We start from the raw sequence: 22,048 nt of genomic DNA, 5'->3' as shown, positions 1-22,048 counted from the left end.
CTCTCCTTAAATGAGTTAGTATGTGTCTAGCGGCCGTGTCGCCCAGGCACTTTGGTGATGGATGAGGCCCCGAGGAGATGGGCTGTAAAAAAGGCTGATTCTGGCACTCAAGGGTGAGATCACTTCCTCAATAAAAAAGCATTGTCCCGAATCATCACGGCAAGGTATGAATGCTGATTAGGGTATTAGACAGAGGAGACCTCATCTGTAAAAATAAATCAAATGAGCTGTTAGTTAATGTTGAGGCCCTTCTTATGCAGAGTTGTAATGTCCAGAGCTGGGGACTAGATTCAGAGAAAGTACTGAATAATCACTTGTTTTTGTATGATTGTGCAGAAAATGTAGTTTTCATCCAGGTTTCGTCCTTGTGTTGCATTCAAATGACCCCACAGGGCTTCATCTTGTAGCCTTCAATGAGTCTGACTTGTTAAGATAATGTTGTCAATAATTTTCATGATTTCCTGAATCCACAAACGTGTGTTTTTGTCCCGATAAACTGTTTTTCTCTCATCCTAAAAATGATTTATCAATTAAAAAGTCAATAAAATAAACTTTATTTCTTACATACTTTGCAACTTTTCAGAAAGGAGATTGTTGCTTCTAGAGAAAACGCTCCTTCACTGGATCAGGAGTCTGAGAAATTTATGATGAGACTGAAATAAAACATTGTCCATTGTCCAGCACAACATGGAGAATCATGTTTAATTCATCAACTTTCAGGGCAAAGAAGAAATGTTTGGAACTGGTCTTGATCCAACCCCCTCAATTCATCCCAGGATTCCACACGAGCTGCTCGCACATTTAAAAGTTTTATGCCTTCCTGCGGCGCTTCCATGAACACCCTGACAAAATGTTACTAAAGCTGCTGCTCTACCTCTTGCCTGTCATTCCCAATCACTCCCCCACAGCAGACGGACAACTGTACGTGTACAGTTAGAGGTCACTTGAGGACAACGTGGAGAAAGTTTTGCACATCAGGGCCATCAGCTCAATGTCTTTGGTAGGAAAGACGAGTGTTAAGTTGGTGTCAGCTGTATGTGTGTATTTTTGAACATGTGTGCATGTGCAGCTGTTTACAGCCTTAGCATGACAGTAGCGCAACAGTACCTGGAGGAGCACTGCAGCTGACAAATAAAAGATATTTCCCTCTCTGATGCTGTTGACTTGATTGTACTGGACACTGCCTGCAACAACACAACATGCAGCAGCTGCTTAGCGCCATCATGTGGTCATAGAGCATACTACAAGGAACACCAGGTTTGGACAATGAGGTCATGCTATTCTCAGAGACAGTCGAAGCCCATACAAGGTGAAAAACTCTTTGGTAAGTGAGAGAGAGAGAGAGGGCGCTTGAAAGGAACATCTATCATAAAATGTTCATTTGTTACCTGAGTTTTGTCAAAGGTCAAAGGTCAGATGTCATCTATTACTTTTGAATAAACACACTACTGGTCAAAAGTTTTAAAACACCTCCATTTTTATAGTTTTTATTGAAATTTACAAAATGTCTCAATGTACAAACAACTGGAGTTTAAGAAAAGAATTCATGGAATCTTTTTGTTTAACTAAACTTAATCTAAGTTTCTGCAGATATAACAGTCGAACACGCATTCTTTCTACAATGGAAAACAAATATTGTTCATGAAGTTTTTGGTTTTTGGTAATCTAAATGTTTGTTTTGTTTGATCTCTGACAGTTTACTGCTTACCTTTGTAACATTTAGGGTTATTCACTGGAGTTGAACTGCTTAAATTTTATTAAAAAATGGAAAAATGTGGGTGCTCTAAAACTTTTGACTGGTAGTGTAAATGTAACTGAAAATTAAAATTCTGATCCAACAGGCTAAAAACAAGGCATTCAGTTAAACATTTAAGGGTTGTAGATATTTCCACTTATACATGACCTCCAGCAATGTCAGAAGGGCTGCTGGAGTCAAAGACAAACCATGAACACATGAATATACTGCAGTAATATTGGCAGCGGATCCATATTGGTCATTACATGTGGATTTAGACTTGTCATATGAATAAAACATAAAAGCTTATATATATATATAGCTTCAATGTCATTGTTGAAATAAAAGAGAGTGTCCTACAGTCTCTCATTATGAAATGACTGATTTAGCTAATGAGGCAATTAAGATAATTAATCATTACTAATCAGATAGTATTTGTAACAGTCTTCACATATTGGAAGGTCACAGCCAGAGGAACAAATACACAGAATTTCTGCTTGTAGCCTTTGTTAAGTTACATATTTTTCTGTTTTGTATGCAGACAAAAAATTCACATAAACTCTTAAAGTGGAGCACTTAGCTATAGTGGTCTGTGTCTTACGTGATAAGTTTACATTTTGTACTGTTGTTGAGATTATGACTGTGTTCATAAAAGTGTCAACACACAGACAGGAGACAGAGCCATGCTGCTGTGCCGTTCTGTAACATTTATCATGATGGCAGGACATAAAAACTCAAATGATGCATCTGTTTGAAATATAGCAATAACTAAAATGTGACACTTTATGAATTCATGTGGAGAGATCCTCTGTTCACACACACTCACTTGCAGCGGGAGAGGAGAGTGTGTGTTGCTCAAGGACACTTCAACAGGTCAGATGCTTCCTAACATACTTAGGTTCACTTCTTATTATAACAGCCTGAAATACCACGCTTTGCAAATGTGTCACAGTCTCTTTATGCTACATCACACTATCATGAATTATAACATTTTATATAGACAACTCAGTACTGTCTTTACACTGGTGGAGTTCACACATCATCAGTTGATATTAGTACATATTTACATACAGTATGAGGCTCATATTCTTATAAGAAAGGACACACACAGTACACCTGAGAATCAGACGGGTGATATGGCTACTACCATGCCTCTTCAGGTAAACTGAAACGTGACACCTGGCTGTTACCATGGCACTGCTGAAGAAAAGCAAAGGTTGATGGGAGATTTGGAGGGTTACAGGAACGCACATGCAGTTTGTTAGAGGCTGTTATAGCTCAGATACTACATACTATGTTTCATGTTCTCTAGGAAATACTATGTTTGGAGCAGGAGAAACAGACATGGAAATCTAACATTCTGTTTTGTTCTATGTTTCACCATATCTGTGTGCTGTTGGAGAGAGCAAGTCAGCAAGTAAAAGTATCAGGTGTAAAATATTGATGGGGCAACAGGTGTGATCCTAAACGCCCGGCAGGTCTTTGCCCTTCTGATCGATGTATCGCACAGCGAGGGGCTGCCAGCACCCCCGCCACAGGCCGAACCACGGACCGCAGCACTGGTGAGTCTCTGAGTGGACACACTTCTTTTTTTCACCTGTCCCTTCCTGGATATAAAGTTAGTGATAAGTCAGTTTGCAAAACCTACTTCATTGAAGGCACAAAAAGGTTTCTATTCCATTTCAAAGAGACATTTTCCTGGAAAATGCTGGAGAGGAGCATGAAAGAGTACTACTGTTATACTCATTAACCAGCATCACAGACTACCAATATACTGTTTAATCCACTAATATACATCTAGAGACTTGACATATTTAAGACTTTCAGTCTGAAGAAATATAAATAGATAAGAGTGGCTGATTATGGGCTGTGGTGATATCTGCAGGCTAGAAACTAGGCCATGCAAGCAAGTATGTCTCCAGTTACAGTGTTATCTCCTCTGCAGTACATGTGTGATCACCTTTCTTTCTCAAACAATGCAAAGTGTAAACTTCTGTAGAAGTCTGCATAAGTAGGGTACAGAGGATTTGACACATAGAGACTTTAAATCACAAAAAACAACAATATTTTAATAATTGGACGATTATTTATTATTTTTATTTATTACTACTATATAAAAAAAATGGGAACAGTCACGATAAAACAAAAAAGTTGCATGCTATTTTTGAGTTTATTCTTCCCTCTAGATTCACTGAGCCCCACTCCTCCTGGAGGAGGAGGAGGAGGTGGAGGAGTGGGTGGTGAGCGGGCAGAGGGAGGCCAGGGAGACCAGCCAGTTTACCGGGAGCTGTGGTTCATCGTAGTGATGGCAGGCATTGCCCTGCTACTGCTGGCCATCGTTTTAGGGGTCATGCTTCATAAGGTAAGAGACAGCGCTCTGTTATTATGTGTTATAAAGTCTGTCAAGGGGGAGCTGGGAAACGATCCCATCATCACAGGTCAGTGTGAATGTTAAAGACCTTTAAAATTCCTCTTCTTTCATTGGTAAGAGACATAAAATTTCAACCACCAGCAGCAAAAGGCTCTTCAGTGTGTATGTAGCTACCCTGATCTCTTTTTTATAATGAAATATCAACTATATTCTCTTTTCCTCTCATCATCTTGCACCAGGCCCTGAACAAACCCCCTTTCACCAGAGAGAGACCCCCGCTGGTGGCCCTGCCCATGCAGAAGAGGAGCCCCATGGCTGTTTATCCACACAGCAACTCCATTTTGGTGAGAAAGCTGACAGAGCCATCATTAATCTTACCAGTAACATCTGTGCTTTTCCTAAGATGATAAGCCAAAATGTCATTTGATTAGGGAACATCTTGTTTTTGTTTTGTATTGTTGGATAGTTTCAGTCAAATTAATGGTTTATAAGCCTCATAATTCTCACTAAACAACTGGATAAGACTAATAAATGTCAGAAATGCTAATTATAGTGAAAAAACAAATATCTCATACATTTTGCCAGTTAGACAGTATAAACAGTACACTGCACATTGTCAAAACTTTACTCACTCTCCTTTTCAGTTTGACACTGTGCCTGACACAACGGGCGTCTCCACCAGCGTAACTCTCAAGGGCTTCACCATGAAGATAGAGGTAAAAATCAAAGCCTCCTCAAGCATATATTATGTTTTTTCCCTGTCTATACTCATGATATAGACTATGTTTGGTCTTTTTTTCATTCCCACTAGGACGTGCTGGAAGCTAAATGTGAGCCCACTGATGAAGTCCCTCCGCAGGGTGAACTGGGGATCCTCAGTGTGAACTCCCTGAGGCGCAGCGTCAGCCAGGTGATGGACGGGAAGTCGCTGACAGGAGACGATGAAGCGTGGGACCCAAATATTTCAGGCCATGACAGTGGGATGGTGAGAGGCCCCAAAAACGTATGCTGAGCCTGTTCAAACTACTGAAACCACTGAGAATCTGATTAGATGAACTGTATGTTGCCGGGTTGTTTCATAGCATTTTGTTATACTTCTACTCTCGGAGAAAAGATTTTTTATTTTATGAACTTGTGTCTTGATAACATTAAACACAAGCCTGACACATTTTTCACAACTGTACACCAATATACTAACAAATAGCTGAAAAAGCTACGCATTAACACAGAGAGGTGTCATGAATTCATTGTGTTTAAGGGAACAGAGTGCAAATGTTACTGTTCACACCAAACTAAATTAATTATCTACTTTGGCTTCTATGTTTATGATCAAACAGCCCTGTTAGTAACTAGAAGTATAAGTGAATGACACATATTAGCACTATATAGCATTTAATAGCAATATTGAACAAGAAAATGTTTGCGAATGTTCATTCCCTGTTTTGTAGGATGCAAATAATTTAGCTTAGCTACTAATAACAGAAAAGGACAACAAGCTAACACTAATGTTAATTGCTTGTGGGTTATAGTTAAACCACTGTTGCTAAAGTCACTTTAAATAGGGAAATTCTGAAGCTCAAAGTAATTAACAATAAAATATATATATATTATTAAAGGGACAGTTCACCCCAAAATCAAAAATGCACATTTTTCCTCTTACCTGTAGTGCTATTTATCCATCTAGATCGTTTTGGTGTGAGTTGCTGAGTTTTGGAGATATCGGCCGTAGAGTTGTTTGCCTTCTCTCGAATACAAAAAATACACTTGAAAAACTACACTGCAATGTCTCTTTCCATAAATCATGACGCGGTTACTGATGACAACCCACAGACCTTGTCGTGAACAGTTTCATGTAGGAACTATTTTCTTTCTACTGAACCACACATGCCAACTGTCTCGCCACGCAGAAAGAAGCATGCATCTACTCATGGTTGGCAGCTGTAGTTTGATAGAAAGAAAATAGTTCCTACATGAAACTGCTCACAACAAGGTCTGTTGTATGATTTCTGGAAAGAGACATTGCTGTTAAGTTTCTACAGCCAATATCTCCAAAACTTGGCAATTCACAGTAAAATGATCTGGATGGATAAATAGCACTACAGGTAAGAGGAAAAATACGTAATTTTGATTCTGGGGTGAACTGTCCCTTTAAGGCTGATTAAAAACACTTATTGTGAATTTAACAATTTCTAAGGTAGTCCAACATCAAATATTTGAGGGGGTAAAAACACTTCAAAGCGACTTTAAACGAGGTCTCCATTTAACAAGCCGCGTTCTTCTCTCTTATAGTTTATGGACGACGAGGAATTTGTCGACACCATCAAAGGCTTCAGCACCGTGAGGAAGGAGCACACCATGTTCACTGACACCAACCTGTGACCTGAGGATGACCTTTCAACCTGACAAGACACTCGCCCCGGATGTTTAACATTTTGACAAGCAAGGACTCGTGCTCACATAAAATTCACCTTGTTTTGTCTGCAACCCAGAGCAGTTAAAAGCGTCACTGTTAAAACTTGATGTCAGCCACAGTGGAAGACATTTCTTCTTCTTCTTCTACAACCAAGAATGAAGAGCAGCAAACATAACATCGTGACAAAATCAATGGAATAACTGTGGCAAACAGACTACAGGAAGTGGAAAATGCTGACATTCTAACACAACTAGAAGAAAGATTTTTTTATATTTAGAGGAAGGAGGAAGCACCTGCAAGCGCTTTGAGAGAAATAAACGGATGTGTTTGACATCCAAAGGTTCTCATCAGCAAATACAGACTCAGAGCAGCACTGAGAAAAACACAAAAGAAACCAAAGAAATGGCGACACAGCAGAACATGTATTGTTGTACTTAATTTATTTCCATGTTTTCTTCCTGTAAAGAGAATAATTTTATCTGGTAATTTTGCAAGTAACATACTTCTTTATTTTACAGACACATTTCATTCATTTCCCACCAGCTCTTCATGACTGGCAACCTTTTTGCTCATCTTCATATGAATTTTGATGTTTTTTTAGTAATGGAATAGCAAAAACTGGGTTAGGGTTTAACTGCAAAACTTGCACTGTTTGTCTGGTGAATCCCACCGGAATTTAATATATTTGATGGATGCAGCTTGCAAGTGCCATTCCAGTAAAAACTGAGAGGACTACACACTAACAGAAAATGAGAAAAAAGATGCTTATTTAAACCATGCCGTACATTAGTGATCAAATATTGTCTGGACAGTCTGGTGGTATCCATCCTAGATGATGATTAGCAAGATGAAGTGAAGCAAATTCACACAATATTAAAGGATAGGTTCACATTTTGTCTTAAAACAATAGTCATGTAACAAACTGTGCATTGAGACACATTTTTCTTGCTGTAATCATTCCGCCTGTTCATACCGACCATTAAGAGATCCCTTCTTAATACACCTTCAATGTATGTGATGGGGGACAAAATCCACAGCCCTCCTTCTGTGCAAAAATGTATTTAAAAGTTTCTTAGAGGCTAATGAGGCTTCAGCAGTTCAAATGAGTCAACTCAAGTTGATATTTTTCAAAGTTTCTATCTTTTTGTTACCATCCTTCCACTGCAGATGAACAGGAAAACACTGTCAAGAAAAAAAGAGGGAATTATTTACTAAAAAAAGACTGAAACTGTTGAAGTTGTTCACTTTATTTGACTACCTCAGGTTCATATTATCTTCACTCTACAGGTCTCTACAGATCTCTTATTGTAGGAGGTGAAAAAATTAACTTTAAAGCATTTGTTTTATAATGATATAAGTCATTTTAATTAAAACTCTCCAGTGAAAAAAAAGATCTTTTAGACAAAGTGATGGATGAAATATTCCTGTATGGGTCAAATATTTTCTTGCTTCTTTTGGGATAATTAAACCATGATGAAAACCCATCGGTTTCTTTTTAAATTGCATTTTTTCAGAGCTAACAACAGGCATGTTTTTCTTAGCTAATGAAAAGTTGATATTTTGGTCACACAGGCTTTTCTGGACAGTTTTATATATCGCCTTTTGATATGCATGTACAGTTTGTGGGTACAGAATGGATCTAATAAAAAAGTGATACACAAATGCCGCTCACAGTTTACTCTCAACACACAAACAGACACCTTACAGAGACCCCAAAACCACATAAAAGTCTTCACATATTAATTTATTTGAAATGAGTTGCAATGCAATGCGGGCACAAAACACTTGTACCATTACAGTCAATAATATGGTTACAAAAGAAACATTTACATAATAAGTTAATATACTGCAGTACCACATGAGACAGTAAACATAAAACCCAAAACTGGGGAATTATATTGCATTAAAAACAAAAAGGAGTTGGTTTAATGTACAAAATTTTCAGGCATTTACAAAGGCAGCCTCTTTTTTTCCCTTGCTTGTTTAGTTCTACATATATAAATATAAATCTCTAAACTGTAGTTACACTGATATGTCTGCTAAGAGGACCAGATGAGAGGTTCTGGCCTGAGACGAGATCCTTCAGTGACCTCCATGCTGACTGCCATTTCATTATAAAACAAGATAAATTTACACAATTGGTGTTATAAACCATTTTCATTGAAGTTTTTTTGAAATATCGGATTATAATCAAGTGAGGGATGTTTTCACTGCCACATGCCTACTGATCTTTACTGCTCTATCTGATTAACAGTTTTAATTTAATGCTTTTGAGATTTTCTGCATTTCATTGTAATGTGCACCTGTCCCTTTAGTGTAATACATCTGTAAACAAACAAATTAAATCATCATCAGAAATGTATTCGCAGCAGTAAAGTGCATGCAGCACATGCTAGGTTGTGAATGTTTTCAAAGCCGACAAAACAACGGTCACACAGAAATAGTTAAACATAGCACTATGAGTTTTTGCCTTCCTTTATAAAATAAATGGACCCCTCAAACTTTAGCATCCCTTTGTGCAATCTTCCCCAACATCCAAAACCTTTATCACACCCCTTGTCCTCCTCTTACGCCCTTTTCTCTGGCCACGAGTCATGCTTTAAATCCGCAACCAACCTGTAATCAAACAGGAGAAGCAAGACGTTCTCTCCTATTCCTACATATTAACCACTGATTTTCTAATAAGCTAGTTTGCTGCTAGATGTCACAACCGCATCAATTCCATCATCACTCGACTGCTATACGAGCAGATGCTACTGCAGCTTCTAAAGAGGTCTCTGCCTTAGCTACACCTACCACTATATCTACTACTACTACTAATCATAGTCTAGGACTTTGAGCATTTAAATTACATTTCAACAAATCATGTCAAAATCAACAACTGTAATGCTACCCTGATTTAGTCAAGAGGCGACCACGATTACCTCCATCTGTTCGTCCAGGTATTTTTTTATTTTTTTATTTACCAGAGCGTGAAAAGATAAAAGTGCAGCGAATCCAAGTCTAGCTGCTAAGATGTTGTCAGAAACAAACAAAGACTCGGTACCTTTCGGAACAAGATTTCAAACTGCTAACACTGATGATCGTACCTGAGAGCTAGACTAGACCTGATCTGACAGTGTGTGGTGCACCTGTAGTGGCTGGTGATCTGAACCTCAGTGTTTCAACTTGGCAGACAAGCAGTGCTAGATTGGTGTTACATGGTTTTTTTTTTTTTTTTTTAAAGGGATGCTCCACTGATTTATTATTGCATTTCCATGAGGTTGGGAGACTTGCAAGTGATGTGATAAAAAAAAAAAAGAAAGGTCAAAAATCGATGAGGCAGAAGCTCAGATACCCTGACTTTTAGCCCTGTGTATGGGGAAACCTCCAACAACACTGGCTCCTACAATTCCCATAATGCAAAGTGATAGCATATTTTTATTATACCCTGCCTGCCTGGTAAAAACACCCACATCCTTGAAACTGAACTCTCTGAGTTTGTCATATGCAGGCTTTGCTTTTATAAATTTAACCCAATTCAAGATAACCCTGATGACATCACCACGGTCATTTTCTCCATTTTGACACTCCACAGCCACAGAAAACATTATACAACTGTTTCTACAAGCCGAGTCGTCCTCCCCGTGACACGTGAGCTGCTTGTATAATGTGTAAAATCAGTGGAATGCCCCTTTAAGCTTGTTAAACAACTATGTGTACAGATTGTCATGCTCATGATGAATAATAATAAACAAATGCAACGAGATGCATGACAACAATTCTTGTTTTCTGCGCCACTGGCTAAATCTTCTAAGCATCATCTTACACTAATCTAGTGAGACGTACTCTAAAGTACATCCACTACATATTCCACTACTACAGGACCAGGTCACTGACAGACTAAAGTGCTACCATAAGATCCCTAAAAGTCACATAACATTAAAGGGTTGACAGGTAGAGAAAACCCACAACTTATATTAAAAGCATAACTACACATCTATCTACTGATGTGACTAGCTAGGTCATTTTCTGACGTGATACGGGAGACGTGACAACTCCCGGGGAAGTGATAAAGTCGTTGGGGATGGGGTGTCACTACTTGAGGGCTCAGAGGTCAATGGACAGCATTTACAGATGATGTTGCGATGTGGTCACAGAAGTGGTGACTGGCAAGTCCTTAATCTCACTAAAAACAAACTCCTTATCCAAAAATATGCTTTATGTTTGTTCATCCAGCTATTACTTTAAGTCATTCCCCTTTTTCCCTTTTTTTTTTTTTTAAAAAGTAAAAAGCTCTCAAAAACTGTGCAATTTCACTTAATCGTATACAAAATATTTCATTTCGACATTCAGCTAACAGCTAATATTGAGCTTAAACCCAAAACCAACATGCGAAGACAGGTTTGGATTTTAAAATTAAAGGGTTTGCTCTTTGATCCTCGGCAAGCAGAGTTTCGAACCTCAAGACATCCTATGCAATCAAATCAAACAAATGCCAGTAAAGCAAAGGTTTCCCTACAGGGAAAACAGGACTTGCGCCTGATAACGTGAGTGGCCTGGCACCGGAGATTCAGCCAGGATTTGTTTTCCTCGTCAAGTGTGAAGTTCACAGATGCAAATGCGTGCACAATACAGACAGACTGGACTGCAGTTCCCCTCACTCAGGCCTGCTGATGAAGCCAAGGGAAATTAAAAAAAAAACAAACCAACCTGGTTATTTCTCAACCCTTCACCATTCAACAGTCAATGGCTGATCAGGAAGTGAGGTGTTTAGACTAATACTGATTACTAGCATCTAATGAAAAATCATCATGCAGTCAGGATGTACAGGGTTGCTGCACTCTGGCAATAAAAAGATTACAAATGAAAAGAACAGGCAGTTATATCTAGAGTTAAAATCTGAGGAATAACAGCAACCTGGCAGAGTAAAAAAAAAAAAAAAAAAAATGTTGTAAGGAAAGAAAGTCTATATGTTGAAAAACAGGGAGGATAGTTTGGATTTTTTTTTTATCCTGCTTCTTCTAGATTACCAGAACCCTCTTCTGACGCTCCAGTGGAAGGTTCTGGAAACAGGATCTGCTCCTTTGGCTTTATGTGGGACAAAGAACTGTGGAGACAAGAACACATGAGTTGATCATCAATGCCGTTTTTGACAGCACATGAAGGAGAGCTGTAGAGAATGAAAAAGCAACTACCACAGGGGGGAAAATGTAAGGTCAGAGAGAGAGAGAAAGGAAACAGTAGCTACAGGTGAGAAGCAGACACGTGAACAGCTGCTACTGCAAGCTTGCCGGTAAAGGGGGGGGCGGGGTTATGTGCATGAGTGTATTCATTTGTTTGGGGGTAAATGCAGCCACAAGCACTGCACAGCACGATAGCTACTACAGTGTGGAGTGAGTGAGTGAGTGAGTGAGTGAGTGAGGGGAGGCTGGCTTTTTGGGGGGGGGTGGAGATAGTGATACTACGTAGGTAAACTGAGAGAGAAAGAAAGAAGAGGGGGCTTTTGACAAGGCTCAGAATAGAAGGCTGAAGGTGAAGAATCTGTGTTAATGTGTCAGTGCCTCACAAACCTCGGTTTCCACTGCTCTCATACCAGAGCTACCCAAAGGACAATGCAGCACAGACGAGAGACAAGGAAGGTACAGGTCAACAGTGAAGTGTGGCAAGAAAAGCAAATCCCCCCCCCTCTCCCTTTTATTTATGTTTGTTTGTGTTGATTTCTTCCCTCTGACATTCTGGTTTTCTACTAAAACAGCCTCCTGAAAATAGAGAAATTCATTTTGTACTTCCTCGTTCAAGCAACAGGGGGCAGGATGTGTGAAGTTAAGGTGGAACTGTCACATTTAGAAGTCACCTGGCTGTGACAGACACACCTAAATTTAGGACACAGCTTAAGAAAACATTTCCATTCTTCTCAGGGTTTTTTTTTTTAATTACAGCTAAACTGACATGACTGATGTTGCCCAGCTATTCACTTTTCTCCTGAAATCAAAGTAAGGAGAACTGATCTGAGGAAGGCTGAGTGTTTTACCTTTGAGAATGTAGTCTGTTAGCAGGGCGGGCACCTTCTCGCTGTCATCCCTCATGGCATGGAGGACTAACAGGGGAAAAAGCGGTACATTACATCTTGGAAACATAACATAGACTTGGGAAAAAACTGCCAAGAAAAAAAACTTTGTAGGAGCCAACCACATCTAAATTTGTGACTGTGGTTTAAGGAGTGTGTTTGTGTGGGAGTTGCTGACTCACTCTTTGTGAGGATCTGGAGGTCTTCTACAGAGGGGGAGCCCGCTTTCTTCTCATAAGGGATTACTGTGGTCAGGTACTGGAAACAAAAAGATCATGTAAGACACATGCAGCACATATTTCCATTCAGTCTCGCACTTTAAAAGCCTCAGTGATTGGTTTCTACCTTTCAGAGGCCTATTAGAGCAAATTTATACTGATGTGGAGTAAAAGAAAGCAGTGATAGTGCAATAGTATCCTCCTGGCTTAAAACAAAAAGGCACAACACAGTAAAAAGCAGGAAAATAAAAATGACAGGTGACAGAGAGATGCTGTGTTGAATTCAAATGATTACAAAAATAGCAATGACTGTAATAAAGCAAAAAAAAAAGAAGAAGAAGAACGAAAATAATGAAGAACAAATGACAGCAAATGCCAGTGGTATCTGTTAAAACAGGAAACAAACATGAAAGTGTAAAAAAAAAACAAACAACACAGGACAGGAATAAATCTGCAAGGAAAAAAAAAAAAAGAGATGTGAGCGGAGAGAAAGAGAGGGGGCACCTGTTTGTCCCCTCCTGTGCTGCCAAAAGTTTGACGGAGGCCATTTTGAATGACATTGGAGAGTCCCTCCAGAGTGAGGAGCTACAAGGGAGCGAGAGGAAGGAAGGAAAAAGAGAGTAAAGACAGATAAGGAGGTTTCTATATTAAAAAAAGGAAAGAAGGAAAAGGCTCGGTACAAACCCTCGGTGCTAATATGAAAGCAGCTTCCCCGTGCAAACTGTCATTTTGAGGTCATGCATCATGCGTCTCGGCTTAGTGTGCGGCTATGTGTACACGTGTCTCTCTTTCGCTGATCGTCATGGTGATCATGCATATGGAGGCATATGTGTTGTTTTTTTTTTGTTCATGCCTCCCACACTGCGTCACCACATGACTCACCGTGCCCGGTATATGCGTGCTGGCTGTCCTCTGGCCGTTGGGTCCAGTCGTAGTCGTACTTCGGATTTTCTTCTTCTTCCGCAGCAGCTCGCGGTGCTCCTTCTGTCTGTTCTGCACGTCGATCAGCAGCGAGATGAAGCTGTTCTTCACCTGTATACAAAAAACGTACAAAACTCCATTTTTACTTATGTTGGTTTTTCAGGATCACGCTGCACAGTGCTTTTCAAGAACTTAAATTTTTGTTTACTCTCAAAGACCTTGTGAAAAAGTCATGACATTGAGGCGTATTAGTCAACACATTCCAAAAATAAAGGTTAAATTGTAGCTGCTAGCGATGCGCTGACCCTCACTGACCTACAGAACGCCGTGAGCGCCACAGATGTTCAAGTCCTGTTTTTAAAGGTTATTTCTATCCAAGCATTGTTATATTATTATGTCAGTTGAATGCTTTGTGAATGTTTTGGATTGGTTCTTGGCTTTTCATAAAAACTCAGAAGACAAATCACAGTACCTCCTTCTCGTAGTCCAGTTCGTCTCGCAGGGCCAGAGCCTGGATCAGCTCTTCACTGTAACGACGAATGGCCGTCTCCACCTCCTCCAGAGTCTCAGTCAGCTCAGACACGGACAGCTGACGCAGACCTGAGGATGGTGTGAAGATGTAGTTGTTGAGTGGATACGTTTGAAGTGGAATCACGGTAGAGTTGATGTGTATTCACAATAAATAATAGTTTAGTCGAGCTGTACTTTGGGAGCCATAATACTCCACCTCTACACTGTCTAACCGAGAGTCCAAAATCCAAAAGATAAACAGCTGGTTTCTGTTTGAAAGACAGAAACCGGTAGATTTTTGGCCTTTTCTTGTTTTAAAAAATAGCGTCAATGATATGTTTTTATCAAACCGCTTCCAATGAATTATCTGTCAATCAACAAATCAGCTCAAAGTACATTAGCTGTTGTGCATTCTAAGGTCTTAAGTATAGAAGGAAGCTCAAAGGTTGAAGTGATATGAATTTAGAGCTGCAACTATTAGTTGATTGAAAGAAAATTTATCAGCAACTATTTTGATAATTGATTAATTGTTTAAGTCATTTTTTAAGCAAAAAATGCCAAAGATTTGATGGATCCAGGTTCTTAAATCGGGGAAGTTTGCTGCTTTTCTTGGTCTTACATTACAGTAAATTAAACACGTTTGGGTTTTGGACTGTTCATTGGACTAAATAAGACATTTAATGATGCCACCTTGTTTTGATTTTTAACTGTTTTCTTATGTTTTAAAAATCAAACAAATAATCAAGAAATACTAGACAGATTAATGAAGACATGAAAGAATGCAAATAATCATTAGTCGCAGCTCTGTATGAATTTAGAGGAAATACATTTTAATACGTCTTCTGGCACCATCTGTTGCCTCTTGTTACATTTTAACCTTCTGAGCAAGAGTAAATGCCTGAGCGATTGTAAATATTGCGCATAAACCTTGTGACTCTCATTATGAGTTGTACAATATGTAAACCATTAAATTGTAAATACAGATATCTCAAACAAAATCTATAGTCTTCAGGCTAGCGGCGTGCAAATTCTCACCGATCTGTCGTTCAAAATTGTGTTTGAGCCAAATATATGCTGCTGATTATGTAACATGTAGGAACGATGCAACTGCTGTCTGTTTGTATTTGTTACACATTACATAAGAATGTTATCGCGTGGATGGATGCGCGTGTAGTTGTTTCTTTATGGACTGGACTGTGCAACATATAGTGCATCATTAAGTGATTCAGATAACAGCCAAAAGGCACCCGAGTGTAAAAAGGTACAAAAATACATTCAAACAGACGGGAATTTCATAACTGTATGCTGAAAGCTTTACATTATTCCATCTCTCTTCTGTATAAATGTACACAACCACACTGGTACTCACGGTCTTCGTAGCTGGTGTTGGAGCCGGAGCGTTTCAGAGCATGGAGGTCCTGAGAGAGCATCGACAGGTCTGACTGGGAAGGACTCTCATCGTCCTCTGGGTCTGGCGACTCCTGCATCATCTCCTCTATCTCCTCGATCACCTAAATGACCCCCCCCCCAAAAAAACACAGATAAATGAAAAATGCTCATGTGTTTGTTCTTTTCCAGCTGTTATTGCAGTTTACACCTGGATATTTATAGCTTGAAACTCTGTTTTCCATTATAATATTACCTCGGTGCCTGGCGAGCACCGGAATGATCAAAGTCTCTGTCTAACTGTTCGGTTTTAACAAACAACAGAGCAGTGTGGCAGATCGCTCTGCAAGCTTTGATGCTCGCTCTAGCAGACGCAAGATTAAGGTTGTTCAAGTCTGAACTGCATGTCTGACTGCAGCCAGTGTTTAAGACACAGGAAGAGTATCAGGGCTTGGTGCAGTCAAACCAAATGTGTGTGTGTGGCGCCCGAGCCTGATGTAAGTCGTAACACTGTTAGATATTTAGAGATAAAACAGCTTCAAGTAGCTAAACTACATTCTTACCAGAAAAAATCATTTGTTTTAGGGAACATAGAAGTTTTGCCAGGCTGTCAGTTCAATCTGTTAGCAGATTGCTTTTTATAAAAACCAAATTTGGACTATTATGGGTTTCCTAAGAGACACCCCAGCCAAAATGACACTGTTATGCATGTATTTGTGTGGCTAAAATAGAAAACATCAATGCACAAGCTGGATAGAATTTTGAGTAATGACTTGGCTTAGGTTAGTTAGATAATATTGTTTTGATTTGTCTGGTTGAAGAGCAAAATTTGAGAAAAAATGTGCACATTCTGACACTGTGTCAAAGTCTGCTGCAGATAAGAAAGGCCTTCAGCTTAGAAAACAAAGTAGCTTACTGTAAATTAAAGGATTTGCGGTGCAGACATCTTATTTATGATCTCTTTAGTTGCGCTCAGCCCGATTATCAGTTGTTTTTACATTAATAGATAGCAGTTAGGCAACAAAACAGCCGAGTGAATGTAACACATAACACTGTGAGAAACATCACCTGTTCAGCAGTGAAAAGTGGCTCATCGTTGATGCACGAGACAATGATTGAGTGCATATCCATCTGCTCCCTCAGCTCCTCATCGTCCGAAAGATCCAGAGACTGGTTGTCCAACTTCTGATCACAGGGGATGGAAGGATGGAAGGGAGGGCAGAAACAGAAAGACAACTTGAATGAGACAACAAACAGGTGGTTAAGCAGATTGACAACAAAGGCCCAGACCTCTTATATCTGTGTCTCAGCTGTTCATCGGGGCAGTAACGTTTCGAACAGTGTGCAGGGAACTGTGTGCTTGAGAACATTACACTAGCTCGATGCCTGTGTGTGTGTGTGTGTGTCTGTGGTACCTCATGCTCAATGAGGTTGAGGGTGGGCAGGTGTAGGGAGCGAGTGTGCGATGTCTTCCAGTCCACGGGCATCACGTTGCCATAGTTGTCTGTCAGAGCGTTCCACACCCTAGAAAACAGCAGGCGACGCTCGTGAGTTAATGAGGATGGGAGAATAATAAGAGGAACAAAGTTGTAAGCAGAAGACAGAGGATGAGTGAGGAGTTTTCAGCTCACAGTAGATAACACTTTTCTTCTCTTTTTGCTGTGACACAGCATTACTTATGTCCTGTTCTCTGGCTTCCTCCTCATCGCTTCACCATGTTCCTGCTGCCGCCTGAAACCACTGACGAATGTGCCAACCCCTCAGTCACACATCAGTATTCCCCACTAAGACATGATGAAAACGCTTCAGCTTCAAAGCAGAGGTCCTCATACTTTTTGGTCAACCATATTGAATGTATTCCTCTCACACCCACAGTTTAAGAACTGAGTGGTCAAAACATATGTTCTTATTTAAGTTGGCTAATATTTGCTAATTTGGAAACAGTATCATCGTTATACCAACAGACTGCACTGTTTACAATAATCTGCGGCTTGAAAGTTGGCAGACAACATATCACAGTTGAGCAGATGGTGGCGTGGAATCTGCTTAACAAAACAAAGTATTTTGTTCAACTGTGAAATACTCTGCCTCTGTCATCTTTTTACCAAATTTGAGGAATCCTTGCAAAACACGTGTAAAGATGTAGTATATGTATTAAATTTTGGGAAAATCCGTTTTTTTTTTGCCAAAAGTCGGTATCAGCTCCAAACATCCGGTGTTTTGTAAATCTCAACAGCTTGTGTTTGGTTGTTCGAGTGGGCACTGTGACAGAAAATCAAGTTTGTTGAGAACATGAAATTCGAGCGCACATGCAAATCACTGTGTTTTTTATTCCTGGCCCTGATCGCTGTGAGCAGTGCGAGGATGGATGCTGTGAACCCATGTGTCAGAGTGGCTCTGCATCGTCATACCCACCACCTACCCCCCCCCCCTCTCTCTCTCGTGCTCTCTCTCTCTCTCTCTCTTTCTCTCACACTCACACACTTACAGACAAATGTTTACGTAACTTGCATGTTTCTCCCTGAAGTGCTCATGCACAGCTTGGGGACTTGGGGGGGAGGGTGGGGGGGGGTCAGGGGTTGTTCTAAATAGGGCAAAGACTGGCAGGAAACGTTGTTTGTGCCCCAAGCAATGACACTGTCTCTGGCACGTGAGTCCATGCCAAAATACACCATTAGCTTCAGTTGCACTGAGAGCATTTGCATTTAAAAATAAGCCTTGTCTAGATTTCAAAGAACCTATTTTTTCTTTCTGCTTCGACACTGTGCCAATTTGTCTGGATTACTTGCTTGAATATGTTTATGCAGATGTTGTTTTATCTTGCACGCATATAATGCACAACTTGGCTTTAACACAAACGCTTTTTGCTCTCTCTCTCTTAACTAAAACATGCACACACACACACACACATTCACTTCCTCCTTGTCATCCCCGTTGTTCGTCTGAGCCATGGTCTTGCTGGAGAAGTTGTTAAGCGCCTGGGCACGTCCTGCAAAAGTGCAGTCATCCAGAAAAGACTCACTGAGCCTGCCGCTGCTCTTTGGGTTTCACCAGGCTGCTGTCCAATTATTCTATTCCCTCGTTCCTGTGTTTCTTTAGCTATAACAACCGTGGATCCTTTCCCCCTATCTGACCAGCCTTCCTCTATTACTCCTAACATTTAAAGCATAATTAAGCAAGAGTGTTTCTAGTTTTTGATGTGAGAAGCTCTCTGGTACGTATGATTTTGTTTGTGGCAAAGTTGGAGTTGAGCAAAATTCAATATCCAAGCTACAGAGGTCTTGTTCGAGATCAGTCACAAGTCCTGAGTTGTCAAACCTGGCAGATATCTATGATGTAATCGATGTAATCTCCTTGATATTTATTTAATGTTAGCATTAATTTAAGTCGGCTAGCGTGACACTATTACTAATGCACTGGTTGAAAGCCTTGCATAGCTGCAATGATTCATTTATCGACAGAAAATTAAATTGGCATCTCTTTTGATGATCTAGTAGTCTTTAAAGTTACAGTTTTTCATGAAAAAATACCAAACATTCCCGATTCCAGCTTCTCAGTTGTGAGGCTTTGCTCCTTCTTCATCTTATGAGATAATAAACCGAACATCTGTGGGTTTTGCACTGTGGGTTGAATAAAAAAATGATTTGGAGACATCACCTTAGGCTTTAGGAAATTGTGACGGGCATTTGTCGCATTTTGGAAACCAAACAATTAAATGATTAATCACAAAAACGATTGCCATTTTCATTATATTCATTAGTTGCAGACCTAAACCACTGCTTTTTAAAGTCCATCTTAAATGGATGACAACTGACATTTTAGGTGGCATTATGCTTTCAAAAACACACTTTTTACACAACACAATTTCATTATCTTTGTCCACATGTATATGTATATTGTTAATTTACTACATGATCATGCATAATTTACACTAGACACTAAAAATGTGCATAAACTGTGTCTATGGTAATGGACTCCCACGTGTCCTAATTCAGTCAAGTCCGAGATTTAGGCAACACTTTTGTGTGGATGTGTGCGTGCATGACTAACTTCCCTTTTGGCATACACAGTGTGTGATCAGATCTAACAGTGTCACCATGTTGCAAAGTTTCAAGCAGCAGAAGGCAAGAGGAGTGTGATTAATGCAGCTCTGTCGTTTCAGTGTCTATGCTCGGCGTGGGATTGATGTGACTGACTGCTGTGAAGTAATAACATGTTGTTGTGATCGTGTAGTTGTGACATTTGTGTGCCTGAGAGATACAACAGTTTGCTGAAGACCTCCAACTGAGATAACAAGGGCTGTTTAAGGGATGTTAAAGGTGGTAAGAGCAGATGCTGACAGTATAACCTTTCAGAAAGTAATAACTGCAAATATAAAACATGAAATTTAGTGTCTGTTAGCAGAAAGGCGAGTCAAATCTGTTCTGTTTCATAAATTCCAAATATGCATCTCCATTTAAATACATGACATGCAGCATGTGTAAACACACATCAACCAGTACTTGATTTCATGTACTGGTAACGTGGCATGACCCCTCCTCTCTCAACACACACACACACACACACACACACACACACACACACACACACACACACACACACACACACATATAACATCATTGGAAAAACGCTAACTTTGGATGTATCCTTTCACGGGTTGTCATAATATGAAGATAATTAAGTATGTGTTACTTGTAAAACTGCATTTCCAATTCTGAATGTTTACTTAAATTTAGAGTCTAAGTTATCTGCATGAAACAGGAGGAATATATTTTGTTAACAAGCTGCCTAAGATGTATTCTCGTTAAGCCAACATGCACTAGCTGGCTAACTTTGCACAACACTGATTGAAGCTAAACTAAGACCCTCTCACTGGTTAACAAGCACGTCAGGTTAGCCTGGTGAAGCTAAAGTTGCTAGCTAGCTAGCTGGCTAGCGAAGAGATTAAAAGTTAACGTAAATAACACCTGAATCAAAATGCACACTCACTCGTCATCTTTCAAGTAATTATCTTCCGTGATAGGTTTAATTGGGGCAATGTTTTCCGTTGCGGTGTTGTAGTTTCGGAAACACACTGTCAGCTTTTCGTCAAAGTCGTGGACTAGGTCCTCCATCGATTTGAAGCTGCAGATCTCGCCGGAGAAACTGTTGTCCAGGTCGGAGAAATCGTCTAGGCCCGACGAGGTATCGGCCACATTAGAATTCAGCTGGTCCAGCTGGTCTGGTGACTCTAACGACGGCTTGAACTCGTTAAAATCCTGCCAGTCCTCATCGAAGTGGGCTAACGGCGCCGCCATGACTGCCGTAGGAGCTCGGTTGACAGCCAGTTAGACCCCCGCGATTGTGCTCTGTTTTCGGCTTCCAGACACTGGACGAGCCGGTGAGGGAGAGTGGTGGGAGAGAAAGAGAGGGGTGGGCGGACCGGTGTGACGTCGGTGTGGACGCCACTCCCCGTTCAGATGGAGCAAAACAAACCTTTTAATTCATGATCTCCGCCTGGCAAACAGCCAGCCTGTGTTTATGTGTCGTTTAAGTATTAAAAATCACCTATATTTAGACTGCTAGGGTTGCCATAGGGGATCATGCGTTTGGTCCTGTGTGTGTGTGCGTTTGTGTAAAATTTCAAATTCAAAAATTTTTTTTTTCAAATTTTTTGCTTTATTGGCATGAATTTCATAACAACAATATTGCCAAAGCATCAAGAATCAATGAAACAAAATAACGCAACATTAAAATTAAAATATAGCTAATCTCGGCCTAATATTTTTGTGCACATTTACGACTGTACGCTCAATGACCTCTTGTGGTTGCGGCGATTTACAATTTTTGAAAAACCTATTTTATAATGACTGCTCTGTTTTACACCACCATTGACTGCTGACTCCTCAATCCTCTTAACTGGCCATAGGGGCCACAAGTGATCACCAACTGCTTCAGTTTGTAATCTTGTTTCCACTATAGGGACAACCAAACATGCCTTGATGCCGCGTTAGATCAGTCGGCGCCAAATTTCGTTACCTTGGGAGTTGAGTGTTGTGAATCCAAATAAATATTGATAAGATTCATTATGAGCCTAGTGTAAAGCTTAGGCTGCGTCCGAAATTCCATACTAAGATGCTATTTAGTACGCTAATACAGTATGTGAGATTTTTTAGTATTTCTGGCACCTATTGTTACTACTATTTCAGTATGCAAGTATTGGACACGAAAGAGGTCAATGCAGTAGTGACGACAACAACATAACAGAAAATGGTAGACAGCGACCAAGGCAGCTCTAGCGTAATGTCAATAGCACTTCAGTTTAAGTACATTTTCACTTTGCTAGGCATAATACATTTTTTGAATTAGTTCAGACTTTATGGTTGGAGTGGGCTACTATAGTTACATGTCTCCTACCAGCAGGCAGGCTCACCGGAAGTGACGAGATAATTACAGCTCAGTGCAT

The 22,048-nt window shown here is 40.0% G+C and overlaps 2 protein-coding genes across 2 annotated transcripts; one reads left to right on the top strand and one right to left on the bottom strand.

Annotated features, from left to right (window-relative positions):
• The first annotated feature begins 850 nt into the window (after positions 1-850).
• Positions 851-10,089, top strand: si:ch211-57i17.5 (usherin). The gene is made up of 7 exons (XM_042391235.1): positions 851-921; positions 3,191-3,297; positions 3,922-4,097; positions 4,346-4,450; positions 4,751-4,822; positions 4,918-5,091; positions 6,396-10,089. The coding sequence occupies exons 1-7, from the start codon at positions 851-853 to the stop codon at positions 6,483-6,485; spliced, it is 795 nt and encodes a 264-aa protein (XP_042247169.1). The 3' UTR covers positions 6,486-10,089.
• fez2b (fasciculation and elongation protein zeta 2b) lies at positions 8,243-21,018 on the bottom strand. Its single transcript, XM_042390964.1, has 9 exons — positions 20,593-21,018; positions 17,019-17,127; positions 16,672-16,788; positions 15,587-15,728; positions 14,180-14,307; positions 13,669-13,818; positions 12,751-12,826; positions 12,533-12,598; positions 8,243-11,608 (listed from the first exon to the last, which is right to left on the bottom strand). The coding sequence occupies exons 1-9, from the start codon at positions 20,898-20,900 to the stop codon at positions 11,592-11,594; spliced, it is 1,113 nt and encodes a 370-aa protein (XP_042246898.1). The 5' UTR covers positions 20,901-21,018; the 3' UTR covers positions 8,243-11,591.
• Positions 21,019-22,048: the final 1,030 nt, after the last annotated feature.

This window comes from Thunnus maccoyii, chromosome 17 (genome assembly GCF_910596095.1).
Source record: "Thunnus maccoyii chromosome 17, fThuMac1.1, whole genome shotgun sequence".
NCBI lineage: Eukaryota > Metazoa > Chordata > Actinopteri > Scombriformes > Scombridae > Thunnus > Thunnus maccoyii.
The sequence above is the reverse complement of the archived record's forward strand: the minus strand, read 5'-3'. Positions and strand labels throughout refer to the sequence as shown.

What these genes read in the sequence shown, in the direction of transcription:
- si:ch211-57i17.5 (XM_042391235.1), top strand. Translation starts at nt 851, where the DNA reads ATGTTACTAAAGCTGCTGCTCTACCTCTTGCCTGTCATTCCCAATCAC. An exon ending in CACACAGCAACTCCATTTTG is followed by an intron (nt 4,451 to 4,750) that starts GTGAGAAAGCTG and finishes TCTCCTTTTCAG; the next exon opens with TTTGACACTGTGCCTGACAC. An exon ending in CAGGCCATGACAGTGGGATG is followed by an intron (nt 5,092 to 6,395) that starts GTGAGAGGCCCC and finishes TCTCTCTTATAG; the next exon opens with TTTATGGACGACGAGGAATT.
- fez2b (XM_042390964.1), bottom strand. Translation starts at nt 20,900, where the DNA reads ATGGCGGCGCCGTTAGCCCACTTCGATGAGGACTGGCAGGATTTTAAC. An exon ending in AATTACTTGAAAGATGACGA is followed by an intron (nt 17,128 to 20,592) that starts GTGAGTGTGCAT and finishes GCTGTTTTCTAG; the next exon opens with GGTGTGGAACGCTCTGACAG. An exon ending in TCAACCTCATTGAGCATGAG is followed by an intron (nt 16,789 to 17,018) that starts GTACCACAGACA and finishes CCCTGTGATCAG; the next exon opens with AAGTTGGACAACCAGTCTCT.